We start from the raw sequence: 20984 nt of genomic DNA, 5'->3' as shown, positions 1-20984 counted from the left end.
CAGTGAAGGAATGATGCAACAGAGAGTGGGTGTGTATGGACACCATGAAAAGGATGTATTGACATCAATGTAAAGTAAGAAGGGAAGTATGTTGCCAGTGACCTACAGCTTTTGAAACTGAAGTCTCTATTTTGGTACAAGGATAGAATCGAAGTTACTTTTCTGGGTATAAGTCTGGGGTATGAAGTAGGCACAGAAATAACCTCCTATGACACACTGAGCTCCTTCTCCATCTGTTTATTTACCTTTTATAAACATATGTCACTCATTCCGCTTTCTTCCCCAAAGTGTTGTGCTCTTTCTCCTTCTGTGTGTCCTTAGTTGTGTCTCAGTCTGCAGGTCCTTCTGTCCATTGCCCTGCAGAACCTGGACCTGTGACTGTCATAAAGTTACCATCACTGCTTGCATTAGCATTTGCAGTGGTAGTTTTAGTATTTCCTGTATACTTTTTATTCAGTTTGTTGTGAATCATAAATATAAGCAGAAAAATGAAAATAGAATAAAACACTAATTATAAAATAATGCAAAAATCAATTGCATATACAGTGAACAAAGTGTCTGCTCTTTGCGCTGCACATATTCAGACTTCATGCAATAAGCGGAGCCATGTTAAACAACTTCCTCAATCTGTACGTTATTTTGTGAGACATTAATTAAATCTACATTCAACTTGGGGGGGATGGCGGTAATGGAGAGCTATGTTAAAGAGGGAGGTGCAGTCCTTATTTAGCCTAACCTCACCTCGCAACCAAGATGGAGTGAACATTTATTATACATCAAGTATATATAATATATAAAATACTGTATACATGTTAGCATACCGATACAGCAATTCTGTAGTATTAGATTACGTTGGTTTTAGATAGGTGTACCAAACAGAGTGGTTTCCATTCTACAATAGAGATTCTCACATTTTATAAAGCAACACATATCTGCATTTAATTATGTATTTTTTTATGTCAATTAAGTACCTTTTTTTTTTTACTTCAGTATTTACACAGCATTGCTCCTCAAAGTTACAGTGTGGGAGACTGTAGACCTACAGGTATAAAGGCCTAATAAAGACCTGAAAGCTATTTAGCAGTATATAAGATACATTTTAACAACATGTTGTTTATGGACGCAGATGACCCTGCTCCTGGAAAAATATATTTGTGCTATGAAGATAGCTCACGATCTCTGTCAGACACACACCTACAATGCAAATAAGAGATTAACGGTACTCTAAATACTGTGCATGAAACACACCCTGTTTATGTACGGATACAAGATTACTCTCTGTTGCAGCTGTCAAAGTGAGATGTGTCATGCAGTCAAAGCAGAGCAATTGGTTTATTGTAAGGAACTGACCTATTTCATGGAGCTGAATACTGAGCAGACTTTCTGCCATTAAATTCTTAAGGGAGCCTGATTTTCTGGTCCTAGTTTCGGGTCCCATGACACCATCACAAGATGCCCAAGTAAGAATAAGCAAACATTGTTTTTCATCATTCATCATCTGACTAAACAAATGTTATTCATAGTTTCATTGTATTGGCCCAACAAATGTTCATGAACCTTTTAGATAATTTGCTACAAGCAACTCATACATATTTTTTTATATTTATTGCTCTTTTAATTAATCTATTCATGTAATGTAACTAGTATCAATCAAGTCTGATTACATTTGGGGGATGATCCAGGAGATATCCTGGATTCTGTATCACTTTTAAATGTTTGTTGAAATTGCATTCAATGGAGCTTCAAGATGTATTCCTCAATTTCTCAGTTGATTGTTCACCGATGTTTGTAAAATTTGGCACCGTCATGTAGGGCGGGGACTTCTATCTTACCACCAAATTTCTTCCGGATCGGATTCAGAATGACATTAAGAAAGAACATTTTAACATTGAAAACCCCATTTACGGATTCAAAGATTAGTTAAAAATTAACTCTGATTCACTTTTACTTTTCATGGTTGGTGAATGAAGATGCCAAGAGAAATTTAGAACTTTTTGATGATGATCCAGATCACCATGTGGATCTAATTAGGAGGGGAATGAGCTGCTCGGTGCAGGTCTGTGCTCTGAGTGTTTTTCTAGTTAATTGAAGGAGTGAGTCAGAGTCACACAATAGAGCATGTTTGTTCAGTGAAATTTGTCTGAAATTTCTAGTTGGATTAAAATGAAAAGTAGGTGAGTTTGTCAGGGTTTTGTGTGTAATATGTGTGCGAGTTGGGCTTCTGTTTTGTTCTTCTGCAGAGTCAGATCAGAGTTTGTGTGTCTATAAAGACAACCAATCAGCGAGTTGCATTGATGACCTCATGTCAGTCTCCAGGGTAGCTTACCTCATACACAAGCCCGTTTCCTCAACACACAAATATGTGGATCACGTATTGCATTAAACAAAACCTGCCAACTCCATGGAGGCTCAGAGAAACACTGTCAATCCATTCTCCAGCTTTGTTCAGGACATTTTTATTTTTTTGTACAAATTCAGCACATCAGTCCTCTCTACTGCAGACATTCACCATCTCTCTAACCTCCTCCACTTTAATTAAACAAGGACACTTCAGAGTTGGAGGTTATGATTTATATGCACACCATGCATGCAGCAGATTTCAGAATTGAATTTAACAAGCTTAATTGTTTCACATCTTTACCTTTCCTCCCTCAATCCTCCAGATTTTGGATTTGGAAACTTCTTCCAGCCTGGGGAACCTTTGGCCACGTGGTGCGGCAGCCCACCTTATGCTGCTCCCGAAGTCTTTGAGGGCCAACAGTATGAGGGCCCACAGCTAGACATCTGGGTAAGATCAGCGGCACAAGCCGAGGCACTCAGTTGTGGAACACTATTTTAAATCTTACAAAATTGTGTTAATTAAAGGTCAAAGTGTGCAGGATATTGTGCCATCTAGCAGTGAAGCGCATGCAGCCAACTGAACACCAGTCATCTCACCCACTTCTATAGTGGCTGTTTAAAAGCAAATACTGTGAAGCGTCTAATCTAGAAACAATTTTTGGGCTTGTTGAAACAGTATGGTACACATGGAGATGATCTGCTCTGTCTGTAGATATGAAAATGTATTTTACACACATTATTTTTATGATTTGTACACTGATGAAAACATTGTCTGTATTCCATTTCTGCCCCTGGAAATCTGACACACTAGACTGCTTAATCAGCAGCATTTGTTCCTGTCATGTGGTGCTGCTCTGCTAAGCCATGGTTTATAGCTTGGATATATCATTCATTAGCCTTAGTGCAATCACTGTGTTGTTGAATTCAAGAAATTTCAACCTTATGTACAGTATGTATATCCAAACACGGCTGATTACCTACTTCCGTGATCTTCTTTTCTCTCTCTTCACATTCAGAGTATGGGGGTGGTGCTGTATGTTCTAGTGTGCGGTGCATTGCCCTTTGATGGGCCCAGCCTGCCTGTGCTTCGGCAGAGAGTGCTCGAAGGAAGGTTTCGCATCCCCTACTTCATGACTGAAGGTAAGACGAGCCCATCTGACGTAATTAACACAGAATTAGCGAGTAGAATGCCAACTCTTGCTCCTTTGTACTTGAGTACAGTAATTCCTGTAAATGTAAAGGCATTCAGTTCACCCCACCGTTGCTTTCGCACAAACTGGAGTGAAACTTGCATTATGGGACAACACGTCGCGCTTTTCTGTGAAAGTCGACATAAACACAGGGTTTTACCAGCAGACGCTTGTGTGGCTGCAACAAACAGTGGGGTCATTCCTTAACACTCATTTGAGGGGGATAGTGTAGCCGAAACGTTCATTGTCCTCCGTGAAGTGTGCACATTCAATTCAATTCAATTTTATTTATACAGAGCCAGATCACATCAGAAAGTTATCTCAAGGTACTTCACAGGAGTAGCAGGGAAAGACAGACCCACAAGAGCAAGCACTTTGGCGACGGAGGCAAGGAAAAAACGTCTCATGCGTCAGCTTGCATGTTTTCATGCAGGGTGATTCAGGCTGGCTAACTCTACTGGCAGTAGAATAAAGCATGTCCAGAGCTGGTGCTGTTTATGTAACCTGAGGAAGAGCCAGTAACACCTTCCAGTAGAGGCTCTCTCTGAAGATATTGCTTGCATCTGTCTGTCTGCCTGACTCGCGCTCACTGTGACACATCTCCCGGGGGATGTTGTAAGACAGTCCATCCGATTTCTATCTTTTCATGTCCTTGAAACAGTTAAGGCATACGGGTAATAGTCAGTCAGCTCTGAGGCCAGTCACTGAAGCCCTCCACTCTGCCCCTGTGCACCCCCTGTTCCCTGAACATGGGGAACAGAATGTGCTGATTTCTTCATCCCCATCGTATCTCTTGTTTTTCCCACCAGCAGAGCCCGTGGTACACGGCACAGCCTAGCACAGCACAGTGAACTCATACTACAGCACCTCAGCACTGTAATGTCATGGTCTACTCCCATCTTACTGAGTTAATAACTGCAGCAGATGTTGGCATGTCATCTCAGCATCTCCTAGCATTCTCTTGATTAATCCATCAATCATCTGGAATGCAGGAGGCTTTTCATTCATCTTAGTTTGAAGAAGCTTTCTTGTGGGTTGCTTTTATTGTATTCACGTCAGAAGAAATATGAACGATTGTAGTCCTTGAAAAATCTTTTGGCTCATACTCCAGGTCTTAGCTAATTGAAGGTAATTATATGGGACTTTATAGAATCACCAGGACCAATCTGAAATCACCTATTCTGTCTTTGTCAAAGCAACACATTTAGGCTTTAAAAATGTCAAAATTATTGATTTGCAAAATAACTTTCTGTTCAAATGTTTTAGCCTGATTAAAAATGGCTTGCAGAAAATCCTCAGCCTTGTGCTGCTGTTTGCACTTACCTTACCGAAAAAAAGCTAGAATTTGTGTCAGCTTATTTTCTAATTCGTTCATAAATGTCAGCATGTCTTTGGTGACAGCATGGCTTACCTTTATGTTCACATTTGTTGGTTAACATTTTAGATGTTATGTTTAAATAACTTATAAAATCAGGGAAACCTTAGTACGAAAACCCTAAATTCAACTTGACTACAGTGTAATTCTTCAAGGATGGTGCAACTCTGCTCCTTCGGGACATTGCAAGCGTTGCCTGCCATGATTCAGTGGTGAAGTCACGGTGGTGTCATGCACTGACGAAGAGCCTTGGGTGAATCAGTCAGATAAAGAAGCCAGACAGTTGTGCAGTGTCTGCCTTTTACCATAGGCAGAGTGTCCCGGGTGGATAGAAATGTGAAAAAACATGCTTAGCTTTAGCTGTTGCTATAAACATGAGTCCTTCCGAGTCCAATGGTGGTAATTCAATGGAAATCTATCGACACCAAATGAAAAGTCAAATAATTTTCACTCGTATCCGTTTTTTTCAATTAATGCTTTCCACAAATTGTGCTCTCATGAACTGTCTCTAAAAAAAGAGTCACGTGACTCCATCCTGTCTAGTCAAATCAAAGGTGTATGCAAAGCAGTATGGCTGACAACCAGAAAAGCTTTTATCCAGCTAACATCTACAACATTAACTAATTACTCATTGATTGTGTTGAGGTAAAAGTTTGAATTGAAATTTAATATTGATTTGAAATACCGGCTCTACCTGTAAGTCAAGCAAAAGAAAATGTAGTTTACTGGATTTGAAGCAGATCAGCGAGGAATTCATGTGAGCTGTCTTGCTTTTGGACTTCAGAAATTCTGCAGACTAGTGGGTGGTTACGGAGACCTGCAGGAAGCTGCTGCTAATGTGTCAAGAAGATAAAGCATAACATGTTAATTTTGCTAAAATGGCTAGCATGTATTATCATATCTAAGTGCTTTGCATGTCTTATAAATTTGAATGTATTTATTTGAAAGGATAAAACCCCTTGAGATGAAACAATCTCGTTTTCAAGAGGGTCCTCAATCAAAACAACAAAAACAACAGCAATGCTGACATGCATAAACCGAACAAAATAAAAATACTCTCTCCTTGCACACAGACACGAAATGATTAATGATTAATGAATTATTTGTGTTTAACTACCAGATTAAATTAAATGTACCACCGTTGTTTGCCACCTGTTTTGCTCCAGCTGCAGCAGAACGATATGTGGGTAATGATGCTGTGTGGTGGGGGTAGGAATGCAGCTGGGGGGGCAGGAGGGGAGCAGACAGACTTAAGCAGTGCAGCCAGGGGGACTGTAATCCTGTTTAGAACCCAGCTGTGTCTGACGTCAAACTCCTCTAGCCGCTAACCCGAGGTGAGGAGCTCTCATTAAGAGGGGAGGGAAGTGGAAAGGAGCATCGACACTCTGCAGAATTGATGTCATAGCATACTAAGAAAAGGATTGAGCAGGCTTTCAGCCTCCAGTAGTTATTTCTGCCACAATTCACCAATTTGTTGGTGGCTTGAAATGCTGTGACTGAGTTTGCTTCATCAAAGCCCCTACATGAAGTGCTCAGCTTTGTTGACACGAAGCAAACGGCTTTATTTATTTTTCTTATTTTAAATACGGTGACCCAACCCACTCACATTGTTGTTTCAAACACCTTGCAGACTGTGAGCACCTGATTCGCAGGATGTTGGTCCTCGACCCATCAAAGCGCCTGTCTGTAGCCCAGATCAAAGAGCACAAATGGATGGCTCCGTACGTTCCCGTACAGAGGCCCGTTCTACACCAACACCCGCTATCTGCTGAGGGCGAGGCAGGCGTGGGAGAGTACAGCGAGCAGGTCCTTCGCCTCATGCACAGCCTTGGCATTGACCAGCACAAGACTATAGAGGTGAGCACTGAAGTGCAGGGAGGAATCGGCTTATGTCGTCCAACGGGAGTATAAACGGTTGCTATTTTAAGAGCCGAGCGCCAGACTGTGCCGCGACACAGTGGTTAGTACTCAATGTACATACGGGATATTATAATTGATGGGATGATTGTTATGATGAACCCTTCCTTCCTTGTTTAAGACAATGGGGCAAAGTCGATGATAATCAACGATTTCGACTTTTAATAGAAAACTGAGCTGAAGAGAAAGAGAAGGGGGGAAAAAACCCAGGACGGATTAATCTAGTTTTAGTTTCCATTATTTCTTATGGGACATTTTTCAGTTTCAGTTTTCGAACTGTATTACAGAACGAATTATGTTCGACAACCGAGGTTCCACTGTATTGACTATTTTATTTTTTTACAATATTCACTCAGAATTATATCAGTGTCATATATAACTTTAAACTAAAATGCACATTTGTCAACCTACCCTCCAGTCTCTGCAAAACAAAAGCTATAACCACTTTGCTGCTATCTACTACCTGCTTGTGGAGCGACTGAAGGCCCATCGCTGCAGCTTCCCCGTCGAACAACGGCTTGACGCCCGCCAGCGGCGACCCAGCACCATCGCCGAACAGACCGTTGTCAAGGTAGACAAAGGAGCTTGTGAATGACGAGTACGGAGAGGGTGTCCACCGTGTCCTGATCAAAGCTCGGTTATTCATACCTGCACCTGTGACCAAACCGCTAGACAGCCATTCATGTATTTATCCAGCCAGCTCCCATCTTCTTCCTGGACTTTCTGCTCAGCATTGATCTTATTGTGTCTCCATCAACTACATTATTATTTTCTTTTATTTACCCACCGCCTCTTCTTAGCAATAATGTACGTTGTGTAAGTCAAATTCGCCACAGCTCAGTTGTAATTGCATTCTCATCAAAGGGGTTGTTTAGTATTAACTATGAACTGGAGGATACTTTTTATCTTTCTGTCGTAAATGGTCAGGCAGTGGAATTGGTAACCACTTATAAATATCTTGGTTCCATTATTTACAATCGACTGAAATTCCATAAAAATATTGAAATGTTGTGTTAAAATAGGCCAGCAGAGCCTTTTCTGTTTAAGGGAGCTAGCCAAATTTCAGGAGGATAAGTCACTGATAGTTTTGTTTGTTTTACGGGGCTTTTATAGAGTCTGTTATTTTCTTTGCAGGCATCTGTTGTTACGGTAACCTTGGTGGTGGGCAGAAGAATGCCCTTAACAGTGTTGTGAGGGGGGGCAACAAGATTGTGGGGGTACAATTTAGATGTCTGGCTGATATATATGATGAGCAGGTGCTCAAGAAATCAATATACCATTATAGCGGACACATCCCACCCCCTAAATCCAGAATATAAATGCTTGCCTTCCGGCCAGAGGTTGGTGGCCCCTGGAGTTAAAGACATCAGGTGTAAATTTTCAGTGCTGCAGTTGTACATTTATGGTGTTTTTAGAGGTCTTTATTATTATTACCGGCTGTGATAAGAATTGCCCAGTTGGGACATTGAAACTCTTTCTGTTTCTCCAGTCTCTCCAGTCGACCGGTGGTTCGGCCCAGGCGGGTTTGCACCAACAAGGTGTTCGATTGTTGTGCTCTCCTGCTCTGCCCCAAGACTCATCAGCTTTCAACTTCCCCCAAGCTGCATGTTCCCTGGAGCATAATTTCATGGTGGAGGACGTCAATACGCCCAAAGTATGTCCATTTCTAAAACGGAGTAGATAATCAGGCTGGAGCTTTCCTTGTAATGTTGTTCACATTTTTTTTGCTTATGGAGGTTACAGCTGTGACCGTCATAATCAGTTTCCACAAGTATGTTCTGAGAAATTAAGCCAATAAGCTTGACAATGATTGGCTTTGATAAGCGTTCCCCCTGACTTTAAGTCAGTTGTGTGTGTGTGTGTGCGTGTGTGTGTGTGTGTGTGTGTGTGTGTGTGTCCTCCCCTCAACCTGCCAGTTTGCAGCTGACTTGTTACCCTCGCCTAAGGGGAGGCGAGGGTATTGCAATTGGGTCTGTTTTGTTTGTTTGTCTGTCTGTCCACGCGCATAACTCAAACACTAGTAACCCAATCGACTTGACATTTTTACACAAGCAAGGTTCTGTCCGTGGCTCGGTCCTCCCCGAGAATGGCGTTGATCCGGATCTGGATCCAGATTCTAGAATTATTTTTACATCTGGAATTGTGCCTGTGCTGTAACATGGGAGTGTCACTTTAAGAGGGAGGGACACGAATGGCATGATGGGAAAAAGACTCCAGAAGGTGTCTTGTAGTACGTTCCGGAGCAGCAAGCTAGAGCAGGTTTGGCCCCTCTGATCCGGAAGCCCTGTTTACTGTCTCACGAGATCCAATAGTCTATTGGAGGCGAGCGTCTGCAATCTCTGATTGTCTCTTGTTGAATATGTAAGAAGAACTCAGCCTCCACTCACGTCACAGACAGGACAGCTGCTTGTCCTACACGTCTCCGAGACACACACACACACACACACACACACTCTTTGCTCTCCCTGTTTCCTTGTTCATCTGTGCCAACCAACAACCTTTCCTGCCAACATGTTGTTGAGCTGACCAACTGTTGGAGAAGACAGACACCCCTAGTCTGAAACGACAACCTCGCACATTTGTAAGAATCCAGTCACATTGTGCTTTCTTCAAGATTTGTTTTCCATCCTGCTCCTCTCCTGGCTCCAATAAAAAGTGTGTATTGTGTTATGTGTGTGTGTATGCATCTGCACGGTGTGTGTGTGTCTGTGTCTCTAACCACAGAGAGACAGTTTCTGCAGTCTGCGTGAATGGAGCCTGGTTATGTAAGCAGTCCTGTGATGATGATGGTGACCGAATGCAAAGCTGAGTGAACACACATGGACAGGAAGCTGCTGCGCTGCTCCAGCAGTTTGGCCGCTGTGACCTCCCCACCCGTCATCCAGCAGTTCATCTCTCGCAGCGTCTTCTTTTGCGTTCAGTTTCTTCTCGCTGTCTTCTGTATCTTTTAATGTTATTCTCCCCTTCTGGCCTGCGCTGCTTTCCGTCATCTGTTTTCGTTCTTTCTTTTTTTTTTTTGCTGTGGATGTGTGTGTGTCATTTGACTGGAAGCATTCCTACCCTACAAAAACAAATGGGGAATTGGGCAAAGTTTATTTCTCTAAGCCAAAATCAGGCTTTGTCGCCACTGCAATCACTCATCCAAATGACGTGTGTGTGTGTGTGTGTGTTTTGGTCACGCAGCACTTTCAGTCAAAGCTCACTTCCTGGGCCTGCATTCCTTAATCCCCACCCTCTGCATCTGGGCCAACACACACATGCCTGACTTCATGCTGTAACAAACACACAATGTATGAAAACAAATGTGGAGGGAATTCGGAGCGAGGAAAGTAACCAGTTGTCAGTGCGGCGGCCGGTTCTCGCATCAAAGTGATCCAGAGGAAATGGACATTAACAATGTGTCCTGACCTCTCCATTGTTCCACCCTGACCACTGTCAATTTTGGATGTTGGATGTTTATTGTTCCTTCTTTCTTTACCATTAACAACCCCCCCCTCCCCACCGCCACCACTTAGGTGAATGGCTGCCTGCTGGATCCTCTGCCTCCCCCCACTGTGCTCCGCAAGTCCTCCACCTCATCGCCAAGCAACATGATGGAGACATCGATTGACGAGGGCATCGAGACCGAGGAGCCCGACACGGAGGACGATCCACCCTACCTGCTCTCCGCCTATCAGACGGCTCGGTTTGGCCAACGACGACACACCCTTTCTGAGGTGACCAACCAGCCTGGACCTTCGAACCAAGGTATGACATCGCCTGATTAAAAATACTCCTGTATTCTGTCAGCTGCATCCCATCATCATCTTGAAATGTAAAACATTTTCCCCCACAGGTAAATTGTTCGCTCTGGGACACAACCCCTCCATGGGCAGCGTAGACTCAGACATCGGCTACGACATGGGCTCAATACACAGTGACCTCGGCCTGCTAGAGGATCCGCCCTCGCTCAGTGAAGTGGTACCAACCAACCCTTCACCTTTCATGAGCGCTCGGCCCACCAACCCCGCGATGGCTGCCCTGTCATCCCAGCAGAGGGAGGCACACAACCGCTCCCCCATCAGCTTCAGAGAAGGACGACGTGCCTCTGACACCTCCCTCACCCAAGGTTAGAACCGGATCTGATACCAGGGCATCCTCTTCAAAGCTTCCCCATTCACACAAATGAACACCTTACAAATATAAATGCATGAAAAATGTACTGCCGGGTGGATAAAAGTGACTAACTCCAAATCTGTCATTTGTACCCCCTCCTTTTCACACCTTTTTTTTCTCTCTCTCTCTTTTCCTCTCTCTTCCCTTTGCTCATCCTCTCTACTCCCCGTGACAACTTCAACAGCAGTGATTCACATCACAAATAACAGACAAATATTTTAAGGTTTTCAACCCACATCTCGCTCATTTTCATCCTCCATCCTCCTGTTTTTCATTCATTCTCCTTCTTGTGTATACTTCTGATTCTTTGTTTTGTTTCTCTTTTTTTGGGGGGGGGGGGGGTCTACAAAAGGATTCATCTGTACTTCAAGTTAAACAGAAAAAAGTCAAAATATACAAATGAGTATTCAAGAACCTTTTTTCTTCTTTGCAACTACATTATTCTATTTTCAAGCAATACATCCAACTGTGATTTATTAAAGATAACACTCTTATTTTAAAATGTGTGCTGCTTTGCTACTTGCCTAGCCCGTCACGGACAGCCATTTGGTATTTTCAGTTATTTATATAGAAATTTTCCATAATCCTCTTTAGAGAGTGTTGATGCTGTGTATTCTTTTGCATCAGACTGACGCTTTTTTTTTTTTTAAATAACTCCCACCATCATGGTAAGTCCTGTCAATCACAGCCACAGCTCATCACCAGTGGATGGGAGTCACTCGCTGTTGTACGAACACGTATATGGAAGAGAATCTAAACTCTTGCACTGTTAGCGGCTAACTTGTGCGGCAGAGAGGGGTCAAACCATTTTCTTCTAAGACGGGGGTAGATGGGCATCCATTACAAAAAATAATGAGATTTAATTGTTGCATATATTTTGAGCTAAAAATTACGTTTAATGTCAACGATTTCATTAAAAATTGTCTTTTTTTTTAAAGCGTCGGGAAGTGAAATGTGATTTGTATCCCAGTGATTGTACTGGCAGAGAGACATTATCAACCAGTTTGATAATGTCAGTGATGATTAACCCTGCTATTCTACAGGAATCGCAAAGTGATTGTTTTTGTTCAGCGGTTGCTGAGGATCACTCGTGACTTTGTATCATTGAATCTGTTTGTGCGCTCAGGTATGGTTGCATTTCGGCAGCATCTCCAAAACTTGGCGAGGACCAAAGGCATCCTGGAGCTTAACAAGGTCCAGATGCTTGTTGAGCAGATGGGATCAGGAGAAGGGACTTCCATGAGCCCTGTGGGACCACAGCACCACTTGCACAACCTCCTGGAGGTCAGTCCTACCACATGACCACACTAAATCATGCACATATACTTTACTTAAGAACTCCCAAAACCTGTTCTGAGCCTCGGTCGCACTAGTGTCATCGACCCACATGCCCAATTTGTTGTGTATCCCCAGGAGAGGTAGCCCTCTGTGGCTTGTTTACTGTGTCCCATCCCCCCTGGGGCCTGGAGCTCGGGCCAAAGTGAATTCATCCATTGTTGTTTTGGTCAGACTGTTGTAGTGACTGGCACTCAGTAGCCCTTACAATCACACAAGAAGATGGAACACATAGAAAACAAAATACGCTCGCATAAACACGCAGCAAGGAAAACCCGTTTGAGGTGATGTGCCGCAGAAAAAAAAAAATCGAATGTAGAAGCAGACAAGATCTGGTCGCTTTCCTTTTGTCCATCTCTTGTAATGCAATAATGCGGCTCTAAGTCAGTTATGATGCTGTAGCCCATCATCCTTTTAATTTGCTTTCATTCCATTTAGCTACTGTGTAATCCCAGTGGTACATTCCATTTAGAAAGAGGCATCTGGCTGGTCAGTCACCAGCGCAGGCATTTGGGCAGGAGACAGCCCGGGTAATCCAATTAGAAACACCCAGACTCTGGCAGAGCACCCATTAACCGGCAGGGAAGGGGACCTGTGACACATGTGTCCACATTCATGCATGCATTAAACACACGACCATAAGCATCCGTTGTTTTAATCATTTTTGTTGTTGATCGAAGGGTGAGGCATCCAAGCAGCAGGAGGGCCTAGCTTTATACCAAGGTGGGCCGCATCCACCTCTGCTGTCCCGCAGGCAGAGTTTGGAGACACAGTACCTCACTCATAGACTACAGGTACAGTCTAGCACCAACTGCAGTCCTCATCATGACTACATTTAATGATCAGCTGATTTAAACACGTTTGCTGTTGGTAGAGATGAAGATGCAAGCTCGTCCTCCTCCCTCAAGTTAGCATTCAGCGATACTATTTAGGGATCGAAGGATTATTAGCTCTGCCAATCACGCAACGACGATGAAACGGGTTTTAGTGTGTTGCCATGATACTGAGCATCAGTCCTTAGTTTTAATCTTTCCTCTGCCCAAAAGGCTAACGTCTTGGCTAACAGTCCAGCTAGCTGCCAACTGTTCTGTAAGGAGACTCCTCGAAGTTTAGAGCAGCAGCTGCAGGAACACAGGTAAATAAGTTAATGTTTGTCCACACATTTTAATTATTTTATTTATTTAAATATTTTATTACATATTTTTAGGGACATTTTCTGATTTACATTCAGCTTAGGTGACATTTTACCACTTGAGAGTAAACCATTGAACACAATTACATTTCCTGTCATTCATTCATTCTGTCATTGTGTTCATTTTAGCTGCTACCTCCTTCTTGTTTTTTTTCTTAACCTGGTCTGTAACAGGTTAATTTTTTCTGCCTCTGATGATCCTGCCTGGGTGACCTCAGTGCTCTTTACTGACCTCCGATTGGTTGAACACATCACACATACCTGGCTAATGTTTCCCCATCACACTGGAATGTGTGAAAGTCCATGTTTGAATTCAACATTCTGATTTCTTAGTTCCATTTTCATATTAATTTGCCTTCCATTGCCAATTTTATATTATTTATTCAGTGAAGTCTTTCTTAGAGTTAAATTCCTTTACAAATGCTCGAACAAAAAGAAACTTTTTACAATGACGAAATAATACTAACGTCATCAAACACTTTCAATCAACCTGCTGTATCGTTGACGGAAAAAATATTTTGAATAAATTGTTCTTACAAAAACAAAACTGTTACCAAAACTTCTATTTTTGTCTAAGGAGGTGGAGAGTGAGAGAGTGTAAGAACCAAAGATGGTGAGCCATGAGGAATCTGGTTGAGGCCTGGAAATCAGATGGATCCGTCTAGTACCTGGTTCTGTGTGCGACTCACAGACTCAGTTTTATCTGGTAAAGAGGAAATGCAAGAGATGTTTGGGCCGACTGAAACTCGTGTTCGCTGTTTCATGCTGAACAGGAAATGTTCCTGTTCGTGGTCGTTTTCGGTGACTGCTGGCTGTGCTGGTCATGTTTCTGTTGAGCGGGTGGAGATCTTACTCAGGAGTCTTAGTGCTGTGTTAATGGAGAGTAAAACAGGACTGTGACGTGAGCAGGGCGATGCTGGTAAACCAGGTTTGAGTTTTAGGTCAAGTTTTACAGAAGACTAAAATGTCAGGATCAAATATGAGTAACATCTAACTGCCACCAGGGTGTCGAACCTAAAAGCAGCAGGTGAAGTTAATGCTGACGTTGCTGCTGTCTCCACAGGCTGCACCAGAAGAGGATGTACCTGCAGCAGTCGCAGGGCATGGGCCTGCAGGCCTACTTCAACCAGATGCAGATAGCTGAAGGCTCCTACCCAACACGCGGTCCTGCTCTCGAGCAGGCGGCACCCCAAAGTTCCCTTCAGGCCCCGCCCATGACATCCGCACACCAACACCCGCCCCAACCTCAGCAGCAGGGCAGTTCTCAAGCCTCGCCTCCCTTCAGCCACCCCCATAGCTTTAGTCCTTTGATGGAACCGAGCGAGGGACTGCTTTATGATCCCTACATGAGCCACCACCACCACTACCCCCATCAACTGCCCCCTGGACCTCGCCTCCACCATCTCCACAGTCCCCACCCTCCTGAAGCCTCTGCCAGCAGCCTGGCTTTCAGCTATGCAGCCTGTGAGCAGAAGGTCCTGGGCCATTCCGCCGAGGCTTTCCTCCAAGAGCAGTACAAGTTCCCACCGGACCCCACCTTGATGCCCCCGCCTGCTCCCGGAGAAGCTGATGGCAGAGCTCTGGGCCTGCCTGAGCTGCAGAGCTCGCTCCTGGACAGCGAGATGATGGAGACTGTGGATTCGCAGCACGGCTTCGTGCTGGTCAACTAAAGCCAGCGGTCTGGGGGAGCAGAACGCGTAAGGAAGGAGAACCCATGAGAACGAGATCTGAGTGCCCCCCCGAGTGTAGCAACAGGGGGAGGAGAAGTGCTCCTTTCTGTATAACCAATACAAACTTCATTTCTTAGTTGTGGCAAACATTTCTAGAGAAGCCCCTCTTGTAGCCTTCCTCCCTTTCTGTCTCTTCCTCTGTTCTCGTTCTCGTTCTCGTCAGCTCTGTGCAGCAGGAACACGTCGCACATCGTCGCCCCCGATGCCGGATGGTTTTGGCGAGGCCCCCGTTGTCACAGACATTGTTCCGCCTTGCGATGGCTGCAGCGTGCAGCTCGGGTCGGGGGTTGCTGCACATCCCGGAGGCTGCAGCACGGCACCTTGAAGTTTTTCTGGAAGTGAAGTCATTTCGGACTGAATGACAAGCAACCGAAAAGGACAATGGCTCACATTGATTTGTATTTAAAGTAGGACGACATCGACAGAAAATAGACTGGTTAAAAACACTTTTGTGTATTTTTTTTCTTCAAGTAGATAAACAACTGAACAAGAGCAAACGGCCCTCATTTATCACCACCAATTCAAGCATTAAAGACGATATCGTCCACTTTATCGAACGGATTGAATGTTGAGAGCAATAATGATGGTCATTTCCATGACTGCGTAGATAGAAGAGGAATAAGTGACATTTTATTTACGGTATTCCTATAAATATAAATTTATAAATATAAAGAAACGGGTAACTTTTGTCCTTTACTTGAACAAATTCTCTGAACTTGCTCATGGAGTCCCACCAGGTTGGTAAAACACCGTTGGTGCTTTAAGCAGCACTAAACTCTTTCTTGGCTCACTAGTGTAGATAATAAACACTTATTTGACATACATTTCTGTTCTTTTGTTAAGCTTTCTTTGTTTTTGGTGATTTATTACTACTGATCCTAATTTGTGTCTCTTACACTACTGACCTGATATTCCACCTTTCCATCAGATTTATTTCACTTTACTCAACAAAGAAGTAATAATGAGGATGACTGCCAGTTTATTTCAAATGAAATGGTCACGCATCCGTCGAATTGTGGGTGTTGTTGCCTGATAAATGAGGGCTGATTGTAATTAGCATGTTTAGGTAAACGGTAGCAGTGTTAGGCTGTCTATTATTCTATTGTTGTGGCAATACTGAAGCAATATTAATCCTTGATGTTGAGGGATTACGATTGGACACCTCACCTGTATATCCAAGTCTGATTGGTTCGCGGGGAGCTCTGAGCTCGTAAAGCGGTGACATCACTTACTAATGATGCAACCAGGAGATCATTTCTGTCACTCGCCCTGGAAGCGCAGGGTGTGTGTGTGTGTGTGTGTGTGTGTGTGTGTGTGTGTGTGTGTGTGTGTGTGTGTGTGTGTGAGAGAGAGAGAGAGAGAGAGAGCGCGCGAGAGAGACTGTTTGTACATTTCATATTTCAATGTTTCTGACACTGTATTGATGTCTCCATTCAGAATAACACAAGCTGTGCGTTTCCCCCGGTGCTCCAGTCAAGCCCCCCCACCCCCCCCCCCGCAATGATTCCCTGTAAGACATTTCATGAATGGTTGTCTCCTTTCATGTTGGGGCCGCTGTCCCATGAAGACCAGCAGAATGTCGGGTCATGTGACACTGGATCGTCGACTCGAGGCTCGACGCCCTTCTGTGCAGATTCCACTTCTCTGTCAGCCGATAATGTTTTAGAAATGTTTTCACTGGGATGGAACAGCAAACAGTGAGATTATTGGACTGTGACCAGTGTGTAGATTTTAGAGCCGTAGTCTGTGATGACTGTTACAAATGGCCATTTGTAAAAGATTTTAACACTTGCAGCAAAGTTCCCATCTTTGCCTCTTCCGTTTCTTCAGTTCTTTACTCTTTAATAATATTTTTTTTTACATTTTGTTGACAGGAATAGCCTCACGCCCCGTTTGAGGGTGTTGGGTCACAACGAGGAATCTCTTAAATGAGTAAAATAATTTAGGGAACTTTAAATTGTCAATTTATATCCATGAAAAACTAGGAAAGGGTGGAGTTTTGATGTAAGCGGTTATTGAGTCTGCGACGAGCCTCCTGCGTGGTCTGTGGCCGTTAAACGCTCGAGCACCTGGACCAGGAGGAAGGGAGAGATGCAGCGGAGAGGAGGAGGCGAATGTTATGTTGCAGAGAAAAAGCAAAGATTTGTGTTGCTCTGCCAGGAAACAGAAATCTGTGGGGATCACCTTCGTCCTCCTCGTCCCAGTGAAGTTGGGCAGCGCGGTGGTGCAGTGGTTAGCACCGGTGCCTCACAGCAAGAAGGTTGTGGGTTCAAACCCGACTTCTGGCCTTTCTGTGAGGTGTTTGCGTTGTCTCTGGGTTCTCCGGCTTCCTCCCACCATGCAACTTGGGTCCAGGTCGTTACTGAAAGAGAGAGAACTCACCTGGATAAATAAATGTAGTCTGTCTGAATATTGTGTCGAGCGTAGGAAGTGTTCAGTGTGCCTTTTACTATGTTTCCAATCTCAAGTTTTTGAATAGCCGTTGTTTCTGGTGGGACCCTTTCATCTTTTATTCACCCCTTTTCTTTCCAACGTTTTTTTGTTTGTTTTGTTTTTATTGAAAGAATCAGAACTTACAAAGGTACAAAACCAAAGTCCCTCAGAAGTTCCCTCGTTCGACCGACCGCGTGTAGTTTTGGAGCTTCTTAATCAGCTCCTCCACGTTTCCTTTGTCTTGTGGGGTCGATCGGTGTGTACGTGTATGTGTGTGTGTGTGTGTGTGTGTGTGTCATTCAGAAGTATTACAGCAATAGCTCTAGTTGAAGACATGAAGATTCCAGTGGACGTGTTTCCAAGTATCATCATTTCACCTGCTGATAAATCTCGCAGTAGAAATCCAGTTTCATTGATGTTGACCACACATAAGCTAACTTGCTGTTGAGATTAAACAAATGTTTATTGAACATAAAAACTTTGTGTGTGTTTGATTCACATTTGTCAGAGCTCATCCTGATGGTTGGACCACGGCTACAGAGCTAACACACACTGGGTTTTTTTTTTTTTTACCACTTTCGTGTAGAATTATTCCCCCCAGAGTTGCATGTGGAGGTTTGGTCTCCTCTCCTCCGGGCAGCAGCTCTGTGAACATTCGCACATAAAGCCTCCCAGCGCGTTGACAGGATCTATTCATGGGGTGTCACAAGTCGGGATGTCCCGATCACGGTCTTCATTTTTACCCTGAGTCCGACTCATTTGATTTAAGTTCCGATCCGATACTTCTTTAATACATAAAACGAATCCAGGATGTCCCTTGTTTTTTTATTTTAATCATCTTATTTCAACATTTAACTCTTAAACAGAGCACTTCTGTGGCGCAGCTTGAACATTCAAGTAATGAATAAAATACTTTTTCCACTTTGGACTTGGACCAGAGCAAGAGGAAATATTAAATACGAATATTTAGAGCAAAATGAAATGAACAGCAGCTCAATCGGCAGCTTTCTGTCATCCGCTTCAAAACACTTCCGCACCGCAGACATCCTCGCGCGACTCGCTTCAAGCTGCTTCCGTGTTTAGCCAGCATTCAACCAATAGTGTCACAGCAAGTGACGTCATTCCGCACGCGTCACCATCTCTGTCTGTAGGAGAGAGGTCTCACTCTGTGCCACAGCGTAACTCCAGATCTGACAAAAGGTCATGACAAATAACGCTCCATATATATCCGAGTCCTGATCCGATCTTGTGATTGGGCCCGATTTCCGATCACAAAGATCGGATCGGGACATCCCGAGTTACAAGTACCGACCATAAAGGCTGACAAAGGTGTTTCTGTGAGGTTTGTTAGAAAATGGAAAAGTAAATTTCCTTCTCAGTATCTTGTTTCAAGCAGAAATATGTTCTAGCTTCCAGGTAAGGAATTTCATGAAACATCTTCAACCACAAAACAAAAGTCCAGTTTCTTCAGATTCAACTATAAAGAATTCATGACGTGGATGAAGGAAAATCTAAATCAATATTCAGAGTAAAATGTGCTGCTAGAATGTTCGCCTCAATCCAATCAGCCCGCTCAGACAGAGAACAGCTAATCCTGCTAACCAGAAGAGTGGGTGGGTGGGGGGCTCTGATGGAGAAGAAAGAACCCCCCCCCCCCCCCCCCCCCTCCTGCTTTGCGGGGTGGGAGGGAGAAAACAGATCATTTCAATTTTGACACACTTTAATTCTATATTTTAAAAAAAGCGCACGTCTCCTTACAAGATGGCAGCATTGTCTATAGTTGAATGCAGTTATTTATAGGATGTCCTCGGTGCAGCTGTCTGCTTCTGAGCCCTTCAGCAAGGCAGCCTGTCAAAGACGCTTGGGGGGCGAGAGACGCCAACAAAAGGCAGACGGGAATCGTCTCTCTCTTTATCCCAACAGCATATCACAATATCAGACGCCGATTCACTCATCAGGCCCCCACGTACACTTTGATGACATCAATGGTCGCTATGACAACAGCAGGAGGGTGGATGACAACATCCGACTGCAGGTTTTTTTTTAAGAGCAGGAGATCACAGCGCTGTTTTCAGCATCGGCGCTGCAGGGGGGGGGGGAGAAAAGGCTTGGCGACAAAGGCTTGAAGCTCTGAACGCAAAACGGGTAAAGCTGCACCTCTTAAAAAAAACTAACTATATAACTAAAGGCACCAAAATGCATTTATTGTGAGGCACGTTGCAGCATGCATGTTCTGCTTGGTCCCTCGGCTCTAGGCTGGAACACAAGCTGGACAGCAGATGGACAGAGGCAGAAACCCCGGTTCAGAAAAATCGGGAGCGTCCTCTTCCCAAATGACGTTTGTCATTCGTCACCCCTAAAAAGAACACGTGACCTGACTGTGTGTGACGGTGCTGGGGGGGGGGGCTTTGCTCGGCTCCCTTTATTATAAATGACACAGTCCTGGGAGGCAGCTGCATTGACGTCATGGCTCTTCACTGCTGTCAAAGGCTCCGGCTGCTGAGAATAGAACGCTGCCTCCGGTGGATCTCAGCCCTCGCCCTCAAGTAACTGTGCTTTACTGAAGAGTTTATGTTATTGGAAAATTGCAGTTCACAGCTTGGCATTAAAAAAAAAAAAAAAAGTCTTCTTGATCTGTCCCAGAGGTCCAAACGCACCATCATCATCATCCTCCTACTCTGAGCCATGAAGCCGTTATCTCCTAAATAGCTCTGGAGGGGGGTCTCACTGGACCAGAATGTGCTGACACACACACACACAGCAGCATTTCAGTGCGTGTGCATCGCGTGTTCTGACTCGAAGCGCCGGGCGGCTCCGAAGAAAGCTGATGGGAGATTTGAGGAGATAAAAAAAAAAAAAGATCTCATAAAGATCTGTCATGTGATTTTTATCCCCCTAATCCCGTCTCCCCAAAAGGACAGCGTGTCCCCGGTCTGATCAACGACAAAGCAAAGCAAGACAAACAATGAAAATGTCTTTGATGCTTCCGTGCTCCACCCCCCTGAGGAAAGGTTCAAGGTTCCCGACCCAGCCCTTATTTTGCAGCCGACCCCTTCCCAGCAACGCTCGGGGCAGAGGGCAGGTGTCAGCTGCAGATCCTGCCCTGCTCTGCTCTGCGTGATTCCTCTGTGGCTCCAGCGCTTTCATCTCCACAGCAGCTGCATGCCAGGTTACAGCATGAGATCGGGAACATTCGAGAGCAATCCCACTTGTTTACAGGTTGAGCTGCTATATTTGGTGTTGAAAAGGAGGATGCCGTTTCAAAGAGTATTTACCATTCTTGGACCGGAGGTTTCACATCATGAAGTCACAGCGGA

The 20984-nt window shown here is 44.1% G+C and overlaps 1 protein-coding gene across 1 annotated transcript in view; it reads left to right on the top strand.

The window, feature by feature from the left end:
* Positions 1-18145, top strand: part of sik2b (salt-inducible kinase 2b) — a 33734-nt gene extending 15589 nt beyond the window's left edge. The window contains exons 5-15 of the mRNA XM_068745140.1: positions 2664-2788; positions 3357-3480; positions 6536-6762; positions 7241-7393; positions 8312-8476; positions 10338-10569; positions 10658-10930; positions 12104-12261; positions 12993-13106; positions 13359-13447; positions 14568-18145. Of these exons, the coding sequence (XP_068601241.1) occupies positions 2664-2788; positions 3357-3480; positions 6536-6762; positions 7241-7393; positions 8312-8476; positions 10338-10569; positions 10658-10930; positions 12104-12261; positions 12993-13106; positions 13359-13447; positions 14568-15174 (2267 nt within the window). The 3' untranslated portion in view covers positions 15175-18145. The remainder of the gene's footprint in view (positions 1-2663; positions 2789-3356; positions 3481-6535; positions 6763-7240; positions 7394-8311; positions 8477-10337; positions 10570-10657; positions 10931-12103; positions 12262-12992; positions 13107-13358; positions 13448-14567) is intronic.
* The last annotated feature ends 2839 nt before the right edge of the window (positions 18146-20984 follow it).

The sequence above is a fragment of the Brachionichthys hirsutus genome, chromosome 11 (genome assembly GCF_040956055.1).
Source record: "Brachionichthys hirsutus isolate HB-005 chromosome 11, CSIRO-AGI_Bhir_v1, whole genome shotgun sequence".
NCBI classification, from domain to species: Eukaryota; Metazoa; Chordata; class Actinopteri; order Lophiiformes; family Brachionichthyidae; genus Brachionichthys; species Brachionichthys hirsutus.
Note: the sequence above shows the minus strand (reverse complement) of the source record. Positions and strands in the feature narration are given on the sequence as shown.